Source organism: Scylla paramamosain, chromosome 16 (assembly GCF_035594125.1).
Source record: "Scylla paramamosain isolate STU-SP2022 chromosome 16, ASM3559412v1, whole genome shotgun sequence".
NCBI classification, from domain to species: Eukaryota; Metazoa; Arthropoda; class Malacostraca; order Decapoda; family Portunidae; genus Scylla; species Scylla paramamosain.
In genome coordinates, this window is record NC_087166.1 from 21,734,963 (window position 1) to 21,748,765 (window position 13,803).

The 13,803-nt window shown below is 43.8% G+C and overlaps 1 protein-coding gene across 5 annotated transcripts in view; it reads right to left on the reverse strand.

Moving 5' to 3' along the window:
- Positions 1–1,565: 1,565 nt before the first annotated feature.
- Positions 1,566–13,803, reverse strand: part of LOC135108141 (connectin-like) — a 25,284-nt gene continuing 13,046 nt past the window's right edge. For all 5 annotated transcript variants that reach the window (XM_064018864.1, XM_064018862.1, XM_064018863.1 and 2 more), the window contains 3 exons: positions 6,378–6,554; positions 2,512–3,021; positions 1,566–1,860 (listed from right to left, as the gene is read on the reverse strand). In XM_064018864.1, coding sequence (XP_063874934.1) covers positions 1,660–1,860; positions 2,512–3,021; positions 6,378–6,554 — 888 coding nt within the window. In that variant the 3' untranslated portion in view covers positions 1,566–1,659. The remainder of the gene's footprint in view (positions 1,861–2,511; positions 3,022–6,377; positions 6,555–13,803) is intronic.

Below are 13,803 nucleotides of genomic sequence, written 5' to 3' on the forward strand. Positions count from 1 at the left end.
TGAAAGTCTGAAATCATAACCGAAGAGTAAAAAAAAAAAAAAGAAAAAAGTAGAGAAACGAAAAAAAAAAAATCTAAAAAAAAAAAAAAGCATCGATATAATGAAAACGAAACTAAACATTCGTCACCTTAAAATCATCCTCGTGGAATGATGACAAAAAAAAGAAAAAGAGTTACATCAACATTTTCTTGCACTGTAAAAAAGAAAAAAAAGAAAGAAAAGAAAAAAAAAAAAACAAAGACGAGGCCACACATCCGTGACATTCAGGTGACTTCCACTGGCAACTGAAATCCCGAAGTGATAACCAAGGAAGGATAAAAATAAATAATACACTCCGGATCTTTCTGCTTTAGTCCACTTTTAAAGCCTCCTGTGACTTGACTCCAAAGAGAAGAATGCTAAGACACCAGAAAATAAACAAACACACTTGATGGGGATCCTTGAGGTCGGATACGTAAGGAAAGATCGGAAAAGCTTAGAAAAGAGGGATGTTTGAATGATATGAGAGAGAGAGTGCAGTTTCTTATAGAACTAGAGGTACTCGTATTTCGAGTGAGCTAGGAGTAAGAGAGTTAAGGAGTGTACACCAGGAAAAGAAAAGAAAAGAAAAAAAAACTTGTCAGACATAGCTTTAGAGACAGAACTGCACAAAAGAAATTCAGGCCTCTAGACAGATGGATTGACCAACCTGATAAGGATTCTTTTCAACTGGACTATTTCTATTAGAGTATTTCAAATGGACTCTTGCAAAATGGACCACCTAGATACCGATCTTTTCCAGCTCATCTTTTTCATCTCCCTGTTTTCTTCTTCACCTTATTTATCTTTGGTGGGGAATGAAGTTTTCGTTCCTTGTTTTCTTTATTTTGTCATCATCCTTTACTCATCAATGCAAGACACAATAAAGATATAGAGGTTAATATTTCGTTAGCAGTCTCGTTATCTCTTGTATTTCATAAAAGCAACAACCGCCCGACAAACAAGGCGGGCGGGAGACGCACAGTTTGAAGCACCAACAAAAAGCACCCACGCATCACAAACTCAGAAACAATAGTGATGAAAAAAATAAAATAAATAAATAAAAATAACGAGAGACGCAATATAACCCCGACAACAGACACCATTTAAAAGATTCCTCAAAAACAAGAAATTCAAACCAGAGACGAGACCAACACGAAACGAAAACACAGAGTATGTAAAGAGACCAAGATCAAGACCAAGACCAAGACCAAGACCAGGACCGAGACCCACAAACGGAGTCTCGACCAGAAGGTAAAAGAAAAAAAAAAGCAAAGTCGGGAAAACAAACCTAAGAGGAGGAAAAAAAAAAAAAAAAGGAACAACCGGGACAACAACAGGTCACGGGGAGAGAGAGAGAGAGAGAGAGAGAGAGAGAGAGAGAGAGAGAGAGAGAGAGAGAGAGAGAGAGAGAGAGAGAGAGAGAGAGAGAGAGAGAGAGAGAGAGAGAGAATATAAAACACGAATATAATTTTAAAACGAAAAAAAAAAGAAAAGAATAAGAAGGAAAAGTTAAAACGACAGAAAACAAAGACAAGGAAGAGACGAAAGAGAAATGGAGGAAGAGAAAAGCGACTGATATTAACATTCCGAAACCCAGCCAGCCACGAGCACATCGAAACATAACAAGCGGCCCAGGAATCATGAGTGGGGAGCATCAAAACATTGCAGCGGGTACTCACCTTCCAGGAAGAACTGCATGGTGTCGTTGTTGAGGTTCTCGAGGAGCGGCTGCACGGTTTCCAGCGTGAGAGTTTCCAGCACGTTGGCGCGAATGTCCAGGTGCAGGATGCTGGGGGCTGGCTTGAACACCTCGCTGCCTAGAGTAAGCAGCTTGTTGTCCTGGTGGTGAGAAAATTGTGCAGGTGTCAGATGTAGGTGGACTGGTAAAATGAATTGGAGGTACTTGAAGACAGAGGAAAGGTAAGGGGAGAGGAAAGGTAAAGGGAACGTAGGTGGACTGGTTAAAAGAAATGGAGGTAATGGAGGTACCTGAAGACGGAAGGGATAAAGGGCAACGGTTAAAAGAAATGAAAATACTTGAAGACAGAAGAGATAAGGGGAACGTAGGTGGACTGGTTAAAAGAAATGGAGGTACTTGAAGACAAAAGAGATAAGGGGAACGTAATATTATCATTGCCGTGCTTTGACAAGAGCATATGGTAGACATGACCGACTATTGCGGTGATGAAAAATAAGGATTTAGATACAGACAGATAGATAGATAGATAGATAGACAGATAGATACAGAAAGGTAGGTAGATGAATAGACAGATATATAGATGGATAGAAAATGATAGATCAATAGACAGATAATAGACTAAAGGAAAGAAAAAAAGCCAACACTTGAAGAAAGAAGAATCAATGAAGATAATCGCAAAATCTACTATCATACACTGGTGGCAGCTGTAGGATTCTCTCTCTCTCTCTCTCTCTCTCTCTCTCTCTCTCTCTCTCTCTCTCTCTCTCTCTCTCTCTCTCTCTCTCTCTCACCTGCAGGTTGAGGCGCTGCAGTCGTTCCAGGCCGTGGAAGCCGTTGGGGGCGATATACTTGAGGGAGTTCTCCTGCAGGTCGAGGGTCCGCAACGCCTGGAGGTCCCGGAATGTCTTGTCGCCGATGACCTCGATGCGGTTCTTGTGGAGGTCGAGGCGCTCCAGAGACTGCAGGCCTTTGAAAGTGTCCGGCGTGATCACGTGTATCTGGTTGGAGAAGAGATCCAGCTCCACCAGACTGTGCAGGCCCTGGAAGGCTCGGTCGTGTACGATGGTGATGTTGTTGCGATCGATGTACAACTTGGTCAGCTTGGGCAGGTCGGCGAACACGTGCCTGTTGATCTCCGAGATGTGGTTTTCGCCGAGGGAGAGCGTATCGAGGGACGGCAGGTGCGTGAAGGCGTTCCGGGCCAGCGTGGCGATAGAGTTCCTGGAGAGGGAGACCTTGGCCAGCGTGGTGGAGTTGCCGAAACTGTACGCCCGCACCGTCTTGAAGGTGGCGTACTGGACCTGGGCGTGGAGATCGGTGGTGAGTGTTGGTGATGATGATGATGATGATGATGATGTGTGTGTGTGTGTGTGTGTGTGTGTGTGTGTGTGTGTGTGTGTGTGTGTGTGTGTGTGTGTGTGTGTGTGTGTGTGTGTGTGTGTGTGTGTGTGTGGTGTGGTGTGGTGTGGTGGTGGTGTGTGGTGAAGTGGCGATGGTGAAGTGATGACGATGGTGTCCTAGCATGTTGAGATTTGTAGACTGAAGACAGTTTTGTTGACTTTCGTAAGATAATATACATCAGAGATTTAGATTATTTTGACTCACTCCAGTGAACAACCAGGCTGGAACTCTTTCCTACTCAACATATATCATAGAACCTTACTTTAATTTTTGCTACTTTGCAGTGCTTTCACTCTTATCTTTTTTGAGTAACCTTAGACAATTTTTAAAGACCAAAGATAAAAGGTAGAGGTAATAAACTGTCTCCATACTTAATCTCCATTGTTGGTAGTGGCATCTTTCAAAATTATAATCGAAACTTACATATTCTATTACGACTAAGAAGATACCCAGCCTATCTCATATTTACTAAACAAAGACGAAGTATGACACGAGCAAAACCCTGTACTTATAATAAACTGAATACACTGCACGTAATATGCCGCAAAACTCGTCACGCTGCAGGCACTGAGTGTAGGATCATGGCAGCACATGGTGAGGGTCTACAGAGGCGAGAGAGCGATGAGAACCTTCCCTTGAATCCGATAAGACGGTTCCTAAAACAATTTCCAGTCGGTGTTTGCTCGCCGCCTCCCTGGTGCGGGCGCGGGCCATCAGACTCTAGGGTTGCTCATGGGCTCTATAATCACAGTAATTGGCCGTCCTAAGGCAAACAGTGCACTTTCCTCCCAGCCTCGTGTTTCATCACAGCAGGATCCAGTTAATAGATTTTATAGACGAACAATTTAGCCTCATTATGTTACCTGCAACAGACCTAATTAGTCTAAGCGCCGGTCTGGGAACACAAGACCTCTATTATATTCCACCTTAAGCTGAAAACAGTAACAAAATACAAGACGGCCGGACCCAAAAGTACTAATCTGCAGTGCTTTGGATTTGATCAAGGGCGAGGAGAGGAGAGGAGAGGAGAAAGGAGAGGAGAGGAGAGCGAGCGGCCAGACCCTCTCTCCCTCTCCCTACCCCTTCCTCCTCCTTCCTCGCAAGTTGGATGCTTGCAAGACAGGCGGGGGATCAGGTCACCGCGGCAAGTTAAGGCGGCTCAGCTTACAGGAGTTTCCTTATTATCTTCATAAAGCGGCACAGGGAAGGTAGAGTAATCTGTGCCGAACTTGTACGTGTCTGTATTGATTATCCGTGTGTTTATTCACGAAGATATGCATTCTGTTCCTAGTCTTGTTACTGGATTTTTTTTTTCGTCCTTATACACGGAATAAAGAAAGAATCTCCAGTATACTTATCAGTGTGTGTGTTTTTAAATTACTTCTGCATTTACTTTACGTATTAATCTATTTTATGCTGTCAGCTCATGTTACTCGTTTTATTCTTATTATCTGTCTATTACCTGCACCCTTCTCTTATTATACTCAGGAAACGATACAAGAAAGATACTCTCATATAAGCTTATCGAGCTTATCTATATATCTACTGAATTATCAGAGTATTTGCTTACGTTCCCATCTGCTCTGTGTCTACTCATGTTACAGGCATTTCCTTATCATCTTTATTGAGCTATAGGCGTGGTTAGCAATCCGATAACTTGCCTCATTCGTTTTCTCTGTGCCTTACATTTTTTTCCTCATCCTGCCCTCTCATTTGTTCAGAAGCTATCAATTGTCAGGTTCTGTTACTATACCGACAGCAAATGAGGAGCCTCAACGCTGAGACAAAACACAATGAAAGAGAGTGCAGACAACTCGACTTGTGATCACGACTCACAAGGAATATATCTAATTAGTATGCTTATCTATGCATCTATTAGATTACTTGTGCATCTACTTCACTGACGGTCACTTGCAAGTCTAATATGGAACAAAAGCCTGTCTTCCTCACAAACATTTTAACCTAACTTCACCTAACGGATGGTTTTCGTAACTCAGCGCCTCAAGAAGCGACGTGACTGTGTTGTTGGAGCGCTCTCTCTTAACGATGCTGAATTCTGCACGCTCTTCTCTTTCATTACTTTGGTATTAGCCTCTGCACATGTAACAGATGATTAACTTGACCACCCATCCAACCCTCTCACTACCCGCCTCACCCACCCACTGGCCGGCCCACCCTACTGACCCACTGGCCCACCCTCCCACCTGCCCACTACGTTAGCCCACCCACGCTCCTGTTGGTTCTCCCATCATCCCACTGGCTGGCCCACCTGTTAATCTGTTACTACACACACACACACACACACACACACACACACACACACACCTATGACAAACTCGTTCAGGAGGGAGGTTTCAAGACACCTCTCCAATTGTGGGTGATCCTTTTAGCTCTGTTCTTAGGGACTGGCATCTCAAGTGTTACTTATTATTATTTTTTTTTTGGTATATTAAACATTAGTATATGAAAAAAAAGTTAAATCACTACTACTAAGGAGCTTCTGAACGAGACTAAAGATCTCTCTCTCTCTCTCTCTCTCTCTCTCTCTCTCTCTCTCTCTCTCTCTCTCTCTCTCTCTCTCTCTCTCTCTCTCTCTCTCTCTCCCTCTCTCTTTCGTATTCTTCAACCCTTCCTTCCCTCATCAGGACTCTTCTAAAGACCACACAAATGTTAGTCAGCTTTTCATGAACATTTCTTCTCATAAAGATCCAGAACTCTTGTTACGTAATCCCTGAAATCACGGAAATATCCTTGACAATCCCTAATACTTTCCCACTGGAGCAACACTAGTTTCTTCACCGCCCAGGGGTGCTGAAATAAATTTTACGTGGTGCTGGGAAATGCCACACATATGAATGGAGAATGTCAGTGTTCCTTGCAAGGTGCACAAAAGTATATATATTTTTTAACGAAAGTCCACTATTCATTTGATAAACTTTAGGGAGGGTAGTGGTGGGGAGAACATATGATAAGGGGAGGTTACAGGGAAGATATCTGCTAAAGAAGGATGGTGATGGAAGCATGTGGGGGAGAGGTGATGGTGGGGTGTATGGTGAACTGTATTAAAAAATTATTATGGTGATGAAAAGAACTAAATATGTATGAACATTTCACACTTTGGTAGGAAGTCCGCGTCACTAAGTTTTATGGTGCGTTTTAGGAGTGCTGGACTGCCTGGAGCTGACTAAAGAGGGTGCTGAGGTCGAAAAAGTTAAGGCAGACGACGAAGACTTAACAATACAGTGCTCTGCCTCACCTCGAACATCTCTATGCTGGGCAGGTGCAAGACGGCCACGGTGGGGATGTTCTTGAGGGTTCCGTCAGGACGCAGGTGAAGCGTGAGTCTCTTGATCTTGGTCTGCGACATGAAGCCCTCCCAGATGTACTCGTTCTCGGAGGTGTCGTTGAAGATCCAGCAGTTGCCCTCCTCCGCCTGTTGGTGAGAGAGAGTGAGTGAGAGGTGGTTCTTGAGTGAGAGGTGTACAGGATAGTTATCGTTATTGTTTTTTGAATGTGGTTAGTGAACTTAGTGAAGCGCATAAAACATGGGGGAAAACATTGCTAAGTGACTTGTTCCGGAAAAGCAGGATAGGTAAAAGATAGAGGGGGAGATGGATGGATGGGAACAGAAAGAGAGAGAAGGGGAGAGAGAGAAAGAGAGGGAGAGAGATGAATATAGGAACAGACTGAAAGAGAGAAGACATAAGAATGTGGAAATTGTGGGAAACGGGACAAATAAGATTTAGTCTATAAACTATAACTAAAAAGCTAAAACTATAGATAGATGTCGATAATAAATCATAATTTTGTTAAGCTCGCATTAGAATCACAAAAACTAATAAAGCGTGTTAAAAAGTAGTTATGACAAGAAATTGAAACATTTAAGAATACGAACGCAAAATATGTACTAGAAACCAATGGAAGAGATAACGGGGACATTAGCAACCTCTCTTCCACAGTTCCTATTCAGCCTAGCCTCACATTTTGCAATTCCGTTATTCACAGGAACAGGAGCCGCTCTATCTGTGGCTGTTCATAAACTAAGCTCCACTTTTTGCAATTTCGTTACTTTTTAGGAGCAGATTCTCGATTATTCTGCGTTAAATGGTGCTGCTATTAACATCAATCCGACCTCCTATGGGGCTACCTTTGACAGACAGACAGACAGGCAGACAGAACGCTCTTAGGAATATATATATATCAGCAGTCAGGGAGGAGGTAGGGAAGGAGGGAAGTGCCTGACGGGGACGCGATGGTGGGGGCGTCTGGTAACAATGAACGGCAGTGTGTGTGTGTGTGTGGAAGGGGGAAAGGGGTGAGGTAGTATGTGATGGGGGAAAGTAGTGGGGAGGACGTCTGGTGATAGGGAGGATAGTGGTGGGGAGAACATATAAGGGAAGGTTACAAGGAGGATATCTGCTAAAAGAGTGGTGATGGAAGGATGTGGGGGAGAGGTGATGGTGGGGTGTATGGTGTAGTGAGAGTGGTGGAGGGACTGGGTGGTAAGGAAGGGTGAGGGTGAGGTAGGCAGGGTGGTGATGGAAAGATGTCAGGAGAGGTGCTGGTGGGGAGTCTGGTGGGGGAGAAAGTGGGGGTGAAGAGAGGAAGGAAGTGTGTCTGCTGAGAGAGTGAGGTACTGGAGGGGCTGTCTAGTGAGGGAGAGTGAGGGTGAGGAGCGAGAGGAGGAGTGCCTGGTGAGGGAGTCTGGTGAGGGAGAGAGGGTTGCGGAGGGTCTGTGTGTTGAGGGAGGGTGGTGTAAGGGTTGTCTGGTGAGGGAATGAGGGTGAGGAGCGGAAGCAGGAGTGTGTGGTGAGGGAGAAATGTCATATAACCAATAACACCTGACACCCACCCCTGACACCTACACGCCTGGCACTACCCCCTGACACCTGCACGTTTGGTACTGCCCCCTGACACCTGCATACCTGACACCTGCACGCCTGACACCTGCACGCCTGGCACCCCTGACACAGTGACCCGGCAAGGCAGTGACTGATGGGGGCTCCCGTGACTGTGTGAGTCTAATCATGACATTCGCCCAAACTTATGGTTCACTTCTTGTCCATTACCACACCACGCAGCGTCCGTGTGGGTGTGGGTGTGCACGCAAGCAGGAACGTGAACTGTGTGTACGTATGTGTGTGTGTGTGTGTGTGTGTGTGTGTGTGTGTGTGTGTGTGTGTGTGTGTGTGTGTGTGTGTGTGTGTGTGTGTGTGTGTGTACGTCTAGATGGTGGATACAGACAAGCCCACACACCAGCTTCACCTTCCTCTGCCTCGCCTCTCGCCTGGGGACTGAATTCTCGCCTCCAGGGATTGCACACAACACGCCGGGCACCATTACCTCACACCGCCGCTTACTTAACGAGAACGAACCGCTAAGAGTCAGTAGTCACCGTATTGCTAATGACTGCCGCGCCATCGCATAACGCGCCACCTGAGAGCCACACTCACAGCGGCGAGTCCTGCAGCGGGAGGCACCGATGGCATAAAACATTAAAATGCTCTTCAGACTTGTGCGTTTTTATCACCAGCGAGTGTTTTTCTCCTCCCTTTACTGCTTTACTACCACGGAGCCCTGAAATAAAGGCTCCTGTATGCCTGTAATAGGGTAGTCTAGGCTTTATGTAACACACACACACACACACACACACACACTCACGCACCCACGCACGCACACACAGCTGCAGCGTCAACATTGGTGGGGTGAGATTAATATGACATCAATGTTTTTGCTGCAAATAATGAATAGACTCGTGTAAATAAAAGCGGGTACATGCAACTCGGGATTCTGTTTTTGTGTCAGCAGTGTGTATGAGGAGGAGGAGGAGGAGGAGGAGGAGGAGGAGGAGGAGGAGGAGGAGGCATAGAAGATGGGGAATGGGAGAGGGAAATAGAAGGAAGAATAGATAAGTACGAAATAAATGAAAAAAAAGACTATACTACTACTACTACTACTACTACTACTAACAACAACAACAACAACAACAACAATAATAGTAACGAAAATAATAACAGGAAGGGAAGAGAGTAATAGTTTGTCGAAGAGGCAATTTACGTACACGACACTATTGACACACACACACACACACACACACACACACACACACGAATGTAGTAGTTCAAATTAATTCGCAGTCACAATAAAGGACAAGATTATAAGTTCGAGGAAAGGAAGAACTTACAAAGCACGTTGCAATGGAAATAAAAGTAAAAGTTTCTACGTAAATCATAATTCCTTCATCCTTCTCGTTTCTCCATTTGTTGATCTTCCTTTACTGTTTCATAAATTTGTCACTCCAATAACAGTTCGTCTCGCATTTTTGCTGCATTGTGATGTGATATTTTCTTTTATTTATATTGCTTTTGTTTTTTAGTTTTCTTTTGTTCTTCATTGTAGTTTCATTGTTACCATTATACGAATTAATTCAGTATGCATTACCCCTTGATTTATCTTTATTATTCTGTCATTATACCTGTTCCTTTCTTCTGTTGTTATTGTTACCCACTGTAAATGCATTATACTATTCATTGGGTTATAAGTGCATTATCTCATTATGTATCGTCCCTTAGTTCATCCCTGTTCTTATATCATTGTATCTTCCTTTGTTTTATCAGTTATTTTTCCACTGTACTACATCTTGTTTCGTTCTTCATTGTACCCCCACACTATATTCACCATTCTATCATCACTCTCCTGTTTCTCCACCTATATTCATCATTACATCACCATCAACATCTCTTCATCTTACATCGTATCCACGTAGTACTACCCCCCCTTGCCATCCCTACTATTCCATTCACTACACTCACCATCAACTCCCTCCCTCTGCTCTATTTCGCCCCTCATGGTCCATGCATCGTACACGGTTGCTTTACTATGGCTGTACTATTTCGCTTTGCATAGTGCTGTGGTTTGTCGCGGCAGTAATGGCCCGGTGGAAGCAGGGCAGGTTTGGGGGAGGTGACGGTACTGGGGTGGTCACGGGGAGAACCAGTTGTAGGTATCATTGTATTGCTCTCTGTTATGGGTTGCCGCGTGTGTTAAGTGTGCGTGACTTTGTGGGGAGGAGGTAGTGTGTGTGTGTGTGTGTGTGTGTGTGTGTGTGTGTGTGGCTGGTATTGGTGTTTGGTTGGTTGGTTGATTAGTTGATTGGTTGTTGTAGTAGTAGTAGTAGTAGTAGTAGTAGTAGTAGTTTTTGTTGTTGTTGTTGTTGTTGTTGTTGTAATGTTAGCAGTGGCATTTTGTAGTTATGCTGATGGTTTAATTACTACCACTACTACTACTACTACTACTACTACTACTAGCAGAACCACTACCACTAGTACTACTGTATTAATTACCCTCATTTCTTTGTTCAACTTAATCTTCACTGTAAAGAGTGCACAATTAAATACACAGAGAAGACACCACCATCATCATTATTATCGCCATTCACCACAACCACCACCATCATTATCACTGTCATAATTATCGCCACCCAAAACCATCACCATCACCACCACCACCGCCACTATCATCATCATCACCACATACGCACTCCCATTGCACCTTTAAATAAGCAAAGGAAGGAATGTGTTTACTGTTATCACTACACTTGAATAAATATACATTATTACTACGTCTGCAGGTCCTTCTACTTCACCACACTCGAACAAGAACGCTTTGAAAACATCCGCAGGTCAACGAAGAAATTTCTATTTTTAGGTTAATTTCGCTACAGATGGATAAAAATCCCTCACTTATTAATTTTTGTAACCAAGCAAATGAATTCTTTTATACTAATTTTACTACCGCTGAAAAGAAAAAAAAACCTCACTCTTAATTATTGTTGTAGCTGAATAAATGAGTGACAGAGTATTTTTATTAATTTCACTACTGTTAAATAAAAATGCTGAGTGGTTGGAATATGTGAGTGCTGAGGGGTGCTGAGTGGTGGTGAGGGGAGCTGAGTGGTGTTGAGGGAGTGCTGAGGAGTGCTGAGTGTTCCCAAGCACTAGCCTGTGTTATTTAATGTGCTGGCCTCGTCCTAATGGTGTGTAATAACCATCACTTGTTTTTATTATCATTGTGAGAACAGCCACTTTGATGGTGATGGAGCCTGTACCCCCCCCCCCTACACCACCTATGTGCAGGAGTGACACACACACACACACTGGTACTTGTATTCTATAGATTATTGGTAATTATGCTTCTGTTAGTGTTTGTGGCTACGGTGGTGATGGTGGCGGTTGTAGAAACGGTAATACTCGTGTTGGTGGTGGTGGTGGTGGAGGTGGTGACGTTAGTAGCAGTAATAGAAGTAGTAGTAGTAGGAGGAGGAGGAGGAGGAGGAGGTTGAGGACGGGAAGGCTTTGTCTGCAGTGGATGACGGATACAAATCATTATAATGAGAAACTGAAGCTCTAGTAATAGTAACAACAGCAGCAGCAGCAGCGGCAGTACTAGTAGTAGTAGTAGTAGTAGTAGTAGTAGTAGAAGTAGTAGTCGCAGCAATAGTAGTAGTAATAACAGCATCAGCAGCAGCAGCAGCTTATATGTACATACAGTAGCAATCGTAAACAAGAACAGCAGGACAATGAAAGCGTAACAGATACAGTAGCAACGGCAGTTAATCACCACCACCACCACCACCACCACCACCGCAGTAGCAACACGAGCAACACAAACAGACCCAGCAGCAGGTCGTGTACTCTCCCCTTGCTCTCACTGTTACGCAAATCTCCTGACGATCAATGAACAATAATCAACAACACACACAACATACACCCACACACACACAGGACGCAAAAATGGGTTATGAAGCAGAAACATGCACGTGTAATGGGATTCAGATCATACACGGGTGAAAAGTTACTGGCATGCATTATAGAGACGTTGCAAGAATCGAGAGAAGGAGAGAGAGAGAGGGTAAGGGAGCGAGGACGAAGGGACAGGGAGGAATGGAGGCTCTTATCAAGTTGAGTCGCCTGCAAGTGAGGTATGCGTGCCGTGTTCAGAGTCCGTCGTGTTTATTTTGCATTCCTGTGTGTTAGTGGGGGCGGCGGGTCAGGGCTGGGTGCAGGCAGGGCGGGAGAGTGACAGTGACATCATCGCCCTCTGCTTGCTTGACTTGCATGGGTGGAAGTGTCGCGTCGCTTTGGTAATTTGTTCAGTCTCCCAGATGCCGCGTGTCCCCTGCTGGCTGGCGCTGACTTGAAGGTTAATACCTCGCTAACGCTCCTACTGGTAAAGTTTCAGTACCTGCTATGATTCGTTTGATACAATAACTGTCATGTGCAGGTCTAGTGACTTCCCGATGCTTACCTCATGCCTTGTATCTACCTGACAATTTTTATTTTTTTTTTCACACCTTAACACGCCGAAAGGTTCTCTGTTGGCCACTGACAATATAACACAATTCTTCTACTTCATACAAAAACATCAATACCGGATTAAACATATAAAACAATAACGAATTGATCCAATAAGCTAACCACCTCCACAGCTTTAGCTCTTGGACTGCTCTACCTTCTTCTCACCCTTAATTATTCTGGTGCAAGTTTAAATTATACAAGCAATTCTGAAAGACGATACTGACGGGATGTCCAAACCTCTCAGCGCCTGTAGTTTTATTCAAGCCCAGTAAAGCCACCCAGGGTTATTTTAATGAAGGGACAAGCGTCATTGCGTCATTAGCAGTCAGAGGGATGAGTTATCGGGGAGAAGGGTGAAGGTGAGGAACGAGAACACGAGCACCACACCAATGAATTCACTGGAGGCTGCGCTGAACGAGGCACCACCACCACCACCACCGCCACCGCTCGGGAACCGTGTACGCTTGATGTGTTTTTGTGTTTTCTGATTTGTTGTATGTATGTTTCCGATTCATGTATGTTTGTATTCATGTTTGTATGCCTCTACTGCTTCGTATTCACTTCCAGGATTTTTTTTATATTTCTGTATTTTCTGATCTGTTATACATCTTGTACCCATTTTTGTATTTCCCAGCCCTGCACTTTTCTGTATTCACTTTCTGTATTTTTGTCTTTTCTGGTCAGTTATATATCCGCCTCTAATTTTTGTATCACCTAATCTCGTATGTTTTTGCATTCATTTTCTGCGCATTTCTGATTAATTTTAAGTCCTCAACTCATCTTTATATCACTCAGCCTTCGCGTTTTGATATTAACTCTGTATTTCTGTTTCTTTCCTTATCTGCTATACATCTCCTACCCATCTTTGCATCCCCAACCCCTACGTTTTTGTATGTACTTTATAACTTTACTTTCTGAGCTGTCGTATGTCTTATTATCACCTATCATATCTTATTTGTTGTATGTTTCCTTCCTATCTTTGTGTCCCTCAGCCTCTCGACTTTTTTTGTATCCAACTTCCCTTTAGCAAACTGTCAGAGTGTTACAGCAAGCAGCAGAGGCGGTGACCTGCAGTGCACCACGCAGCACAGCAAGGATGCGAGAGACAATTATCACACACATGCTATTATGAAAAGAAAACACGGGATATTAAGGAAAATTATTTGTTTAGCTATCATGTAGACGCACCAAGGAAAATTTTAATGTTTTTTTTTTTGTGTATTTTTTTTCCTAGTTCATGGTCAGTAATTTTTCCACGTAATAAAATAAATAGCACGGAATATATACGTTTAGATGACATTGCATGGAGAGATAAAGAGAATTGTT